The sequence below is a fragment of the Chaetura pelagica genome, unplaced genomic scaffold (genome assembly GCF_000747805.2).
Source record: "Chaetura pelagica isolate M959 unplaced genomic scaffold, ChaPel_1.0 scaffold52, whole genome shotgun sequence".
In the NCBI taxonomy this organism is placed as follows: domain Eukaryota; kingdom Metazoa; phylum Chordata; class Aves; order Apodiformes; family Apodidae; genus Chaetura; species Chaetura pelagica.
In genome coordinates, this window is record NW_009952486.1 from 1,223,529 (window position 1) to 1,235,967 (window position 12,439).

A 12,439-nucleotide genomic window follows, 5' to 3' on the forward strand; every position below is an offset into this window, starting at 1 on the left:
AGGGAGAGGGAAGCAGCTGAATGCAAAGTGGGGAGGGAGTCACTCAAAAAGACACTGGTTCTTACAACTAACAAGTTGCAATGCATGTAGTTTTCAGCTATTCTGAGATCTTCTTTTCCATTATGTGCCCAGACTGAATTTAAAGAGATGGTTTAAAAAAACAATCACCCAAACCAACAACCAAATCCACTTACGCCACCTGAGCAATAAACACTGGTAACATAACAAATGTATGACCAGAATTAACCCTGAATATGACCATTAGGCACATGGCAGGAGATCATGGCTACCAGTCAGTTCAAGGTTTCTCCAGTTCCTGTTTCCAGTGATGCAGGTCTTGACTCGTGGAATGAATTTGAGAGACCTGAGGGCAAAAACTCCATGATACCCTCTTGGAAAAGGGAGTCATCACTGTGCAAACAATAACGAATGAAATGGATCTACCCTCTCCTCAAGGCTGTATTTAAAATAACTAAACCAATCCAATCCTGCTGGACAGCAAGCCATAGGATATTGCTTAGGCTGATTTTGCTTTTTGTTAAAATGATAACTTAAAAAAAATTACAACAAAACCTGAGAGGCTTTCCTGCCTGGGCCTGCTGCAATGCTAACTAGCAATCCATATGCCTAGGATAGGTGACTGCTGTTTGGTCCTGTGATCAAAATGCTGCATGTTCTAACTCTTGAAATACCTTTATCAAAGACACTGTCACTTTCTGGTCATTGGTGGAGTGCTGAGGATTTAGAGACACTGTCAAGATGACCTATTCAAAAAGTGACCTCCTTTGCCAACAGTCCCATGCTAAACACTTCAGAACTTTGGGTGTGCATCAGTCTCTTCCCCAACCATCTGTCTCCCCAGCCCACATCATCAGCTCAAAGTTGTTTTCTCCACTTCAGTAACTTTTCTGAAGGTTACAGAAAAGAAAATGGTGGGAAAAGATGTTAAGTACGTGTTTCAGAGGGTTTTTAGGAGAGGGTTTTTCAGAGACTTAGGACTACCTCTCAAGAGTCCCTTTTTAAAGATAAAGACACCAAAACAAATAGGATTGTGTCTAACTTCTACAAAATTGCTGGTTTCACAGGAGGAGGAGAATATGGCTACCATGCTACTCAGCATTAGGGTGAAGCACCATCTAAATTCCAGTAAAGTTAGGGATATCACCTAGCTCATATCAGCAACCACACCCCCAGCCTTCTACAACGTCTTTACTGTCAAGCTTGATGCTGTCAGTATTCTTCTCACTGAACATAGGGCCTCCATGTCTCATCATGAGCTCTGTAGCCATCTTCACAAAAGCCTCCTCCACATTGCTGGAGTCTTTCGCAGAGGTCTCTATGGCACAGATGATATTATCATAGCGTTCAGCCAGACTCTGAGCTTCTTCCAGCTGAACCTCTCGAAGGTCACTTAGGTCAGACTTGTTTCCTGGAAGAAAAAAAAAACAACTGAGTAATTTAAAATTGCTGTTTATGTTAGAGTAAGTATGTGGCAGGAGGTTCTCACATTGCCCAGAGAAGCTGCAGGATTTCTGTTCTTTTTCTAAGTTTGACTAAAAAGGCTCTAACCAACCTGACATTAGCCTCACTTGGAACAGGAGGTTAGAATCAATACTCTCCTAAGCCACTTCCAACCTGTACTTGTGGATGACTCAGAGAGGGAACAGAAAAATCCAGTAATTGAAGAGTGGTGGCTGTAGACCTTAGAAGAAAAATGGGCTAGAAATGAAAGCTAAAACCATTTAGTGAAATAAAACAGCAGCCTGCTGGTTCCCAGGACAATCTAGAATAGTGCCAACATTTTATTAGCAGGACTACAGCCCCCGAGAGCTGTGTCTGAGTCAGAAACATTTGGGCTGGGAAGCAGAACTAGCAGAGACCTGAGAAACCCTGACTGGCCCAAAGTCCTTCTAAAATCCCTCGTCTGCTGAAGTATGTGGGTGTTCCAGTTGACCAGAACATGTCACCCTGGAATGGTTGAGCTTCTCTGGGCCCTGTAAACCTTGTGATCCTTGTGAGAACAGCTCCACAGCAGCTGTGCCTCAGAACCTGGAAATCTGAGGTACCCAATTCTCCATTAACTGAGAGGCAAATGGCTTCTGATCCAAAGCTGGCTGCTTCTGAACAGAAGTTAATCAAAACAAAACATTTACCTTGTGATGAGTTAGCACCTTCTAATTTAAAAAAAAAAGGGAAAATTTCCAGTTGGATCTATTACATGCATCTTAATGTCAACCAAAATAAAACTTCTAACCATCTTAAGCAAGTATCACAACTAATTACATTGTACAGTAACCTGTAGTTCTTGGTATTAATACTTTTAACTTACCAATCAGTAACTGTACTATGTTGGAACCAGCATACTTCCTCACATCCTCGATCCAGCGAGGAATGGACTGGAAGGAGCCTCTCTTGCTGATATCATAGGCCAGGATTGCTCCATTGGCGCTGCGGTAGTAACTCTGTGTGATAGTTCGGAATCTTTCCTGGCCAGCTGTGTCCCAGATCTGCAACTAAATAAAACAGAGCATACAGTGAGATGCTGGCTAGCAAGCTTTCCTGAATCAAAAGATGGGACTTGGGGTGCATTAGAAAGAAGGCGGTTAGTAGGTCAAGAGAGGTTCTCCTCCCCCTCTATTCTGCCTTGGTGAGGCCACATCTGGAATACTGTGTCCAGGTCTGGGCCCCTCAGTTCCAGAAGGACAGGGAACTGCTTGAAAGAGTCCAGGGCAGAGCCACCAAGATGCAGAAGGGAGTGGAACATCTCCCTGATGAGGAAAGGCTGAGGGAGCTGGGTCTCTTTAGCTTGGAGGAGACTGAGGGGTGACCTCATCAGTGTCTACAGATATGTAAAGGGTGAGTGTCAGGAGGATGGAGCCAGGCTTTGTTCAGTGATGTCCAGTGATAGGACAAGGGACAGCGGGTGCAAACTGCAGCATAGGAGGTTCCATGTGAATCTCAGGAAGAACTTCTTTCCTGTGAGAGTGACAGAGCCCTGGGACAGGCTGCCCCGAGAGGTTGTGGAGTCTCCTTCTCTGGAGACATTCAAAACCCACCTGGACACGTTCCTGTGTGATGTGCTGTAGGTGACCCTGCTCTGGCAGGGGGGGTTGGACTAGATGATCTTTTGAGGTCCCTTCCAACCCCTAGGATTCTGTGATTCTGTGACTTGATTCAATAACCTTGATATAAATCTCCCTTCTATGTAAAACATCCTGGCATCACGTTTTTCTAGTCCTTTGTTCATTATTTAAGGACAATAGTATACCCTGGAGAACCTTTTCACACATAGCTGCTTGAAGGTTATACTTGTACCAATCTAGACACTGTGTCCCTGCAGGTGGGTTTTGATGCATCTTTCTGTGACAGTTTATTAAATCATCACTTGTGTGTCCAGCCCTACCCTTCTCACCTTCTCTAGCAGAGTTAGCAAACCAAGATGTTAGTCTGTAGCCAAGTCACTCCGGGTCATCATCTGGTGTGTCACTTGATACCCCAGGAGGGTTTTCACTAACATGTTGTCTGTGGTACCAATGTGATTCCACTACAGGGGCAGTAAGAAGTGGCATAGAGTGTGGTAGTATCAGCTGAGAGCACTGATGCAGTTTGATAAGGAAATAAGAGACAATTTAAAGAATGTATTTATAATACATAAAATGTATAAAAAACTGTGTAAAAGAAATACCAGCAATTCTAGGTTTCAATAAAGCCAGTCAAAGATCTAGTCAGTCTAGGCACCTGTCCTTTTAGAAAGTAGAGTAGACATTACATCTGAGCAGAAAGAAGAAATACTTAGCTGCCTAAATCCAGCAGCATAAGAACTAAGAGTTTAATATCAAGGTTTGAGTTCCCAGTACTAGATGTTCCAGAGAAAGAAGACAAATAACTCAGAGTGGACAAACACAATACCTGGCTCATAAGGAAAATTTCATTTTCAATCCTCTTGTTTTATAGGTTGTCTAATGTCCTGGAACATGATGATTTACACTCCAGGAGTTTTTAATCTAAAGTATCTGTGGATGTTCTCATCCTCCATATAAATCTCTTATCCTTTTTGAATCTTTCAGAGCTCTTGGCTTCAGTATATAGGATGAAAGAAACCAAATTTTTATGTCCTTCTGTTGCATTTTCACTTATCCTCAAATAAATCACTGATGGCCTTTTTGTGCCATTCCTTATATTCTCCATCTTAACTGAGATGTGATACAAGCAAATTTTTAGCTTCCCATACTGTGGACCTGTTTTATTATTTCCCCTCTCTCTGGACCTATTTATTTTGAAGAGCTGACAACTTAACACAATGTCCGAATGATTTATTTCTTTTGCACAATAGTAGTAGTAGTAGTTTGTATCTTCTGACTCTGGGACCTGTTTGATCAGCAGCTTTCACTTTGGAAAAGGCTGTACCGATCAGATCACTTTCCTGTGCTAACCAAGCATTTAGATCCCAAATGACAGACGTGCAGCTTAAAAGGAATCAATCCCATGAAAAAGTACTTCTGAATCCTGGAAACAGTTTTCTCAGAAAAGGGGAATGGACTGTAATGGACCCAGAAACCAGAAAACCACAAAGCAGTGATTATTAATGGAACAGATAATGGTTTAGAGCAGTCAACAGACAATTACTGGAGACAAGGAAGTTCATGGCAGGTTTATGTATGATGTTCTCTGTACTCAAGTATCCAACTAGACCTTTGTGTCTGTTGCGTAGTTTTAAATCTCAGTATTCGATTAGGTCAAGTTCAAAACAAGGCTAATGATAATTACCCAACTCTTGGGAGAGCTCTGAGAGATTCTGTGCATACAGAAGCAATATAAACTTTAAAAAAAAAGTGTTTTAGCTTACACTTTTCATATGGTATAAATAAAAGTGATTTACCAGCAGAGTGGCTGAGCAAGACAGTGTTAGACTTTGTGCTGAATACTGGATTTTGAAAACCTCTGTATGAGTGTATTCTATAGAATAACAAAACCATTGAGTTTGGGACAGATTTTTGGGAGGTGATAGAGCCAACTGCATGCTTAAAGTAGGGTCAAAACTTAATTCTTCGCAGGACAAATGACTCCATGATTTTCCCAGGGACCAAAATGAGTATGACCAGCCTGTACCTCCCAGGATTTCTTGCCCCCTCATCTCATCTTCCCTGGTATCCACAGCATTTCAGTAGTGAAAGAGCAACCTCAAAATGTCACAGCAAGATCTCCCAGCACGCCCATGCATTTAGGAAGCACTTCCTTATGGAAGGGGTGATCAGATACTGGAATGGACTGCCCAGGGAAGTGGTGGAGTCACCATCCCTGGAGGTGTTTAAGGAAAGGCTGGATGTGGCACTTAGTGCCATAGTCTGGAGATGTGGTGGTGTTAGGTCATAAGCTGGACTTGATCTCAGAGGTCTTTTCAAGCCTCAGTAACTCAACGCAGTCATTTTTGACTCAACCATTTATGTTTGTCTGTTCACAGCACTCAATGTACAAAGTTGCTGAAGCCCTGAATGTCCTGCTGGGAAGAGCACGGACCACAGGTTTAACCCCTTCAGGAGCTCCAACAGCAGTCTTCCTCCCAGCCCACATCCTCCAGGTAAGCTCTTCCCTCATGCATTTCAACTTCATGCTCCCTTACTTGTCACCCCCTTTTGTGTACAGACTCTTGTCTGAATCATCTGGCTTTATACATGTGTCTTGTGGTTTTGCTTTCGTTGCTGAGACTGCAGTATGTGTTCAAGCCATAAGCAGAAACTTTTCTTGCAAACATACCAACTGACACACCAGTTTGTCACTGTCCCATGGCTTCTGCTGCCAGCAGGAGCCAGGTGGGTGCTCACTCTTTTTTTCAGTGACAGTCACATACAGGCATGATTTAATGACATGCGTAAGACAGTAGGGTCAGCCAAGACTTGCCAGCCCAGCTGCATATCCTTGCCCTCTCCCTACACTGAAACTAGCACCCATTTATCTCATTCACCACATAGCTCAACTTACTGATGTAATTGAAAAATAGGGTTTTTCCTTTTGCTTGAAGGGTTAAGACTAATGGCACAGCCACATGGTATGTGCACAGAGAAAGGTGCCAGGATCCTGTAGAGCAATGGCAAAGTTGTCCTGAACCAATCATGGATATGCCCCTTCAGTTTAACTTGTTGCTGAAGGTGGGTGTGAATCCCAACAGCAAGCTCCTCTGAAGTGCCTGAGGAGTCCTAGCACAGCCTCCTCTGGCAGACCTATCCAGAGATGGTAGCTCCAGCCTGTGAGAATCAGCCACTAATAACAACACCTTTACAATCTGAAAGCTTGAAAAGCTGTCCTGTCACACTGTTTCAAGGTTTAGTAACTGCCTTATTTTAAATCATTAAGAACGTACCCTACAGAGGCAAAGTATGCAAGTATTATGATCCTGATTACCTAATTAAAGCAAGATGTATTCCTAAAGGTAAAATATAACTAATTTGCTTGACAGCATCTTTAGAAAATTCCAAGAAAAATATTTCTGTATAGCATGAATCCATCTGATATAGGATTAAAACAATTAATTTAAATAATTACAAAAATACCAGTTCTGATGCTAAGTAAACACTGTTTTCTTCAGCAGGTGTACAGAGATACATTTCAGACAATTTTATCAAAAAAGACATGTGACAATTATGTAAAAGTACCAATCACAACTATAATTTAAAACCACCATTTTATAGTAAAAAATGTTTATACTCTCTCTGTTATACTACATTTACAAGTATGTAACTCTTGACAAGAAGTAACATTTGCAAATGTTTTCAGTAAAAAAACTTAGTATTATTTATAAGCTTCTCAATAGAAGTTAAAATACCAAATGCACTGTACTAGCCACTAGTTACAAAAAAAGATATGAACACATTCTTTTGTATTGTGGAAGTGCATCACATATTGAGCATATGACACAAAGTTTTTAATTATTTATTTCCTCAATGTAAGTGCTTCAACTTTGAGACTAATGTGACATGTCTGTCACTTAGTAACCTTTTTAAGCAATTCCTGATTTTGTAATTACTTTGGCAGCAGTCTTGGTGTAAGACAGCTAAATTGGAGATTGATAAATTAATCGGAGGATGCTAAGAAAAAACACCTCTGAAATAAGAGATTGGGCAGCAGGCCTTCAGGGGACCATCTCTAGTAACAGATGAGGCAGGATACAGGACAGAAGAAATACCAATTGTACAGAAGGTATATGACAACAATACCCTAAATGAACAAAGACTAGGAGACACCTTTCTTGTGGTGTTTCACTATTGAATACCTATTTAGTTACAAAAGCTGGTTATTTTTATCTGCTTTAAGCTTTTAATTTTTTGGACAGCAGAGCCTTTAGCACTGGCTGGTACTAGACAGCAAAGCACTAGACCAGCTATTAACTCCTGTACCTTAACTTTCATGACTCCATATAATCACTGTAGAATTGGAGCTTTCCATAAGTACATTAGATAAAGTCTTGAAAATCTTTTCATATTTGCTTTTTCCTCTTTTCCTGCTGGGAAGGAGTATCCAGGGAGTATCTGTCATTTACCCCTTGCAGGGATGCTAGCTGGGGTTTGGCTGGGGAGCAGCTGTGCTGAAAAGGCCCTGGGGGTCTTTGTGGATGGCAAGCTGGACAGGAGCCAGCAGTGTGTGCTGGCAGCATCCTGAGCTGTACAGACAGGAGTGAAACCTCTAGGTCAAGGGAGGTGATTATTACCTTTTATTTTACACTTATTAGATTCCAGCTAAAATACAGTGTCCAGTTGTGGGGGCCCCCCATACAGGAAAATCATTGAAGAACTGGAGCAAGCGCAGTGGAGGGCCATCAGGATGGTCAGGGAATCTGAGTATATACCCTGAGAGTCTGAGGGAAACAGGCTTATTCAGCATGGGAGAGGGTTTTGAGGTGACCTATTAGCTGCTGTCCAGAACCTATGAGGAGGTTACCAAGGAGACTGAGCCAGGCTCAGTGGCACATGATGGGAAGATGAGAGACACCTGAGAAAAATTGAAACTAGGAATATTTTAGCTTGATATAAGGAGGAAAACAGAAGGTGGTAAAATTTATGGTGAGTCTCTGGAAGATCATTCTTCTGGAGAAGTTATGGATTAGGCTTAAGGAAGGCAGAGTTTCAACTGCAGAAATAGACCAAGTGTTGAAAATGGTCAGTGACAGGATGACCAAAGAGCATAGTAAAAAAATATTATCAAATGGTTTGGTATGGATTCTTCTTGCATTGATAAACAAGTGTTTTTCAAAGGTTAATGCTTAACAAATGGCCTTAAGACACGTTATATAATTTCTCACTCCCTTACTTCCTACATAATTTATTAAGTACTTGCCCTATTCTTAAGTATCACAGGAGTTCAGGTTTACTTTTGTTTGTGAAGCAGCATTAATAACTAAGTACATCCTATAGCTGATACCTTTCTTTAAAAAGACAGAAATGTTACTTTTATGCTATGAATTCTTCAAAATCTAGCAACTCCCATAAAATTTCCCAGCAGTGAAGTGGTGGATGCAAAGACCATGCTAAATGATTCTTATCCAGCTGACTGTGTCTAAATCCTGTCATGTCAAATGGTAAACAATAACATAAATTTCTCTAAACTGGGAAATCACACCACTTGCTCCTGAAAAGACTTTTGAAACAAACTTGCAACTTAATCTGTGAAGCTTTTGCCAAAAGCAACAAAACAAGATCTGTATGGCAATGTATTTCCATGTAAAGTGATATTCATACACCAAACAATTAGCATAAACCACTTCATTCTGTTGTTTCACTATTAAATTTTCAGAGAATGAGGAATCCCTGTTTGCTGGGAATGCAGCATTCCTGTTTGCTTTCGCATTATGAGTGTCAAAGTAGTTGACAGAGAGCTACACTTTGCTCTGGATACCAATATCTGGATATTGGTAGTAATCAATAGCTTCATTTGTAATTGTTTAGCAATGTTATTAAGTACAAGTCAGGATGCAAAGCAGTTAACAAGTCATAATTTTACATTACTTGCAACTTGGCCACATTACATTTTGGGCCATTCTGAAAGGAATGTAGTTACAGCCACAAGGCCTGTATAAAAGCCAAGTGTCTTGATATCATATGGGCATAAAAAGCCTGTAAATTAAAAAATGTAGTGATCATAAAGAAGTATTTGTTATAAAAGGAATGTGTTTGTTTTCCAATGTTCTCTCCTGCTGCTTTCTGAAAGATCCAGTGAGAGAGAAAAACTATGGCATAAAGGAAAAAGTATTCATTATATGTAAACCAGTGTGAATTGACAACATAAAGTAGACATTAAAGATACCTAATTAATTTACCAGTTTACAGGAGAAAATTAATCAAAAGAGAAGGAATTTTGTAATTACTGACCACAATTCAGGGACTTGAACTTAGGAATGTCCTTGCTTATCATTATGTAAAATCTTAGCTTTCTTACAGTGACATAACAGTTACAAAACATTTTTGTTCTGCTTGCCAGATTCTGTCTGTCATTCAAAGAACAAGTAATTATTTTATCAATAGGACTTTAGTCACAATGCTTTAAGTCAACAACCACAACTTTTGGGAAGCAGAGACTGCCCTATAGGATTTAGCCAGCTAGGAGGGATGTGTTTTACAGAGAGCAGGCCACAGTTTTAACCTGTTGAACAGCACATGGGGGCTGCCACCGGGCCTGCCATTTGGCTCCAACACCTCCAAGAGCCCATGGCTCACAACAGCTTATCCCAGAGGGACCTGGTATAATCCCACTGGACAATACCTCAAACTGCAATTGGAGATCTTTAAGGAAGAACAAGGACAGAATCAGAAGACTGGTTGGCACAGACAAGTTTGCATATTCTTCCTCTCTGGAAGGTGTACATCTCCACAAATCAGGGATAGCACATACTGTGGAAGCTTCTAATAGCATTTTGCTGTTTGAGTTCTGAAAGCTTCCAGACTGTCCCTGAATGTCCACCAACTCCTTTCTCAACCACTAACTTGTCTTCATATCTGAAGTTTAGGCAGCATCAGTAGCTGATGAAGCTGTAGTGTATGAAATACCATTTGAGACGCTTGAAAGATGCAGGAAAACTTTGAGGTTTTTTTTTTTAAGGTTATTTGGAGAACCTTAGCCTATATCCCAACATGCTTCTTTTATCTAACAAAAATCCAAAAAGAAGTGAGACTTTGAATCCATGGGCTCCAAATGTTTCAGAAACATGTAACTGTATTGACAGCATTTACAGTTTCGAACAGAAAGGGACACTAATTAACCTTAAAATGTTGGTTTCAATCTCAAGTTAAGTGTCAGATTCATACTTCCACTCAGTTGTGCTAAAATACTGTCTTCAGCCTGCCTAAAAGTGACACCGAGGCCACTGGGGATGTGGAGCAAGTAGTGCTCAAAAGCTCCTTGGGACTTCTTTAGTACACACTGTTGTTCTGAAGGAACTTAGAAAGATGAGCTTATCAAAATGGGAATTTTCTCATTCCTGCACCATTTGCTAAAAAGAAGACCTGTCTTTGTGTTCCTTATGGAGATACTGTTTGAGTAGCATAAACCATCATGAAATTGGAGCAGTACAGAGAATCACCTGGCATGCTTTTGTAAGGATCTTTTTGTAAGGTCAAACAAATTTCATTCCAAACAAGTCCTGAACATCCCAATCAACAAATTTATCTGAAATTTGTTTAAACAGGTAGGTCTCAGGTGACTGAGACATTCACCATGAGACAGTGCATCTCTTGCAGAACACATGTACAGGCTTGTTGACTAACGGGTCAGGATATGATCTGTTTGGGCAGAAGTGTTCCTCCTAGACTATCACCTGCACCAAAACCGGATTTGTAACATCAGCAAGATACACACACACCTGACAGTAAGAACTTACCTATTCTACCAGGGAGCTCACACAAGTATAATAAAATGCCTCCCTGGTTTCTGTTTCCTGTAACATGCTGACTACCCACCCAGACTGGATGGACTGTTCTGAAATCTCAATCCAACTGGGAAACCCTGCTGGAATTCAAACTTCATGTACAACCCACACCTTAACAGACCAAACAAAAAAACCTCCAAGCAATGTTTTCATATTCTAGCTGTGTCCCTGACTCAGCAGCTAAAAAAAATGTCTGTAAAGTAAATCAGCAAGAATGTTGGATTAATTTGCCTAAAGTTATACTTAAAATACATTTATTCAATCTGTGCATCCCTAATTTTTTTTTCTAAGTGGAAGTACAGAACAATCCAAAGCAGAAGAAAGCCTCAAGAGCTTGCCTTTTCTTACTTGTTTTTTTGTAAAATACACAGAAATAATCCACAGGGTTTGCTACAGACTGACCACTAACACCTTCAGGTCCAACTACTGACAGTACGAAAACGCACACCTAGGAAGTTTGGGTTATTTCCTGGGCTGGTCCTCCCCTGCTCCTCAAGTCCCTGGCTGAGACCCCTGGCACCAGGGGAACAGACACATTTGTCACTTCCTATGTGCCTGGCATTTAGATGGAGTCAGGTTCAATCTGAAAGGAGAAACCCCACTTGTAACAGCTTGCTAGAAAGCGCAGAAGAGGTGCGAGCAGCACAAACAGAAAATGCCAGTTTCCTTTTCAGCTGCTTGCCCCAGCCTGTACATCACAGGAAAAGGCATCATGCTACCAGGAAAACAAACATTGTGAGGTGTGGAGCTTCTAATCCCCCTCCTTTCCTGAAATGTGAGTCTTCATTTCTTCTATTTTCTGCACTTTCTCTGCTGAATGTTGTCCTCACTAAGTTAATTTATAAAAAAAGACAATAGAGGACTTTGACACCTACTTTGGTAAACACAGACCAAAAGTCCACTGTAATGACCTTATTTCTGTGTCACAAGTCTTCATAGTTTCATGGCCTTTCCCAGGCAGTGATTGCATTAAGTTCTTTTTAATCCCACTAGGGATCCCAAGTAAGGATGGTTGTATGACTCCATTCTGGAGGGGGCTGCCAAAGGGCTTTATCCCAGTAGCTCCCCACAAACTGCAGGTGCTTTTCCCTGCTGTCTAACCATGCTCCTGTGCTCAGAGGCCCACTCTGTTGTTGTAGGGAATCTGTGCAGCTGAGAGGCTGAGGGTAGTTCCACCGGGTAAACGTCCTGTCCTCTTCTAACCCTAATGACTGGCTGATCTTCTCCAGCATAAGGAAGTCAACTTTAGGGCTGACTTGTTCTGGTTAGAGCAGAACTATAAAAGCAGCGTCTTAAGATAACTTTTAAATATGCCTAATTTAACAGCCACTCCCCGGCTTCGCTCCATCTGCCAGTTCCACATCCCTTCCTGCAGACACGGCAGTCCAGCTGCGATTCCCCTGGTTGGTAAAAAAACCAGGGCCAGAAGCCTGCCTGAGCAGAGGGATGCTGCGGCTCCCGTACGAGGCGGAGCCTGTCCCGGAGTGCGGGTTTGCGACGGGGCTCTCACCGGCGTTCGTGCGGTGC

General features: G+C 41.4%; 1 protein-coding gene across 1 annotated transcript; it reads right to left on the bottom strand.

Annotated features, from left to right (window-relative positions):
- Positions 1-1,175: 1,175 nt before the first annotated feature.
- On the bottom strand, positions 1,176-8,711 carry RAB43 (RAB43, member RAS oncogene family). Its single transcript, XM_010008859.1, has 3 exons — positions 8,643-8,711; positions 2,330-2,507; positions 1,176-1,429 (listed from the first exon to the last, which is right to left on the bottom strand). The coding sequence occupies exons 1-3, from the start codon at positions 8,709-8,711 to the stop codon at positions 1,176-1,178; spliced, it is 501 nt and encodes a 166-aa protein (XP_010007161.1).
- Positions 8,712-12,439: the final 3,728 nt, after the last annotated feature.

Excerpts from the sequence above, each read along its gene's own strand:
- RAB43 (XM_010008859.1), bottom strand. The coding sequence starts at position 8,711 with ATGGAAATACATTGCCATACAGATCTTGTTTTGTTGCTTTTGGCAAAA. Across the intron at positions 2,508-8,642 it reads CTTCACAGATTAAGTTGCAA|ATCTGGGACACAGCTGGCCA; the intron begins GTTTGTTTCAAA and ends ATTTAGTTGCAG. Across the intron at positions 1,430-2,329 it reads CATAGTACAGTTACTGATTG|GAAACAAGTCTGACCTAAGT; the intron begins GTAAGTTAAAAG and ends TTTTTCTTCCAG.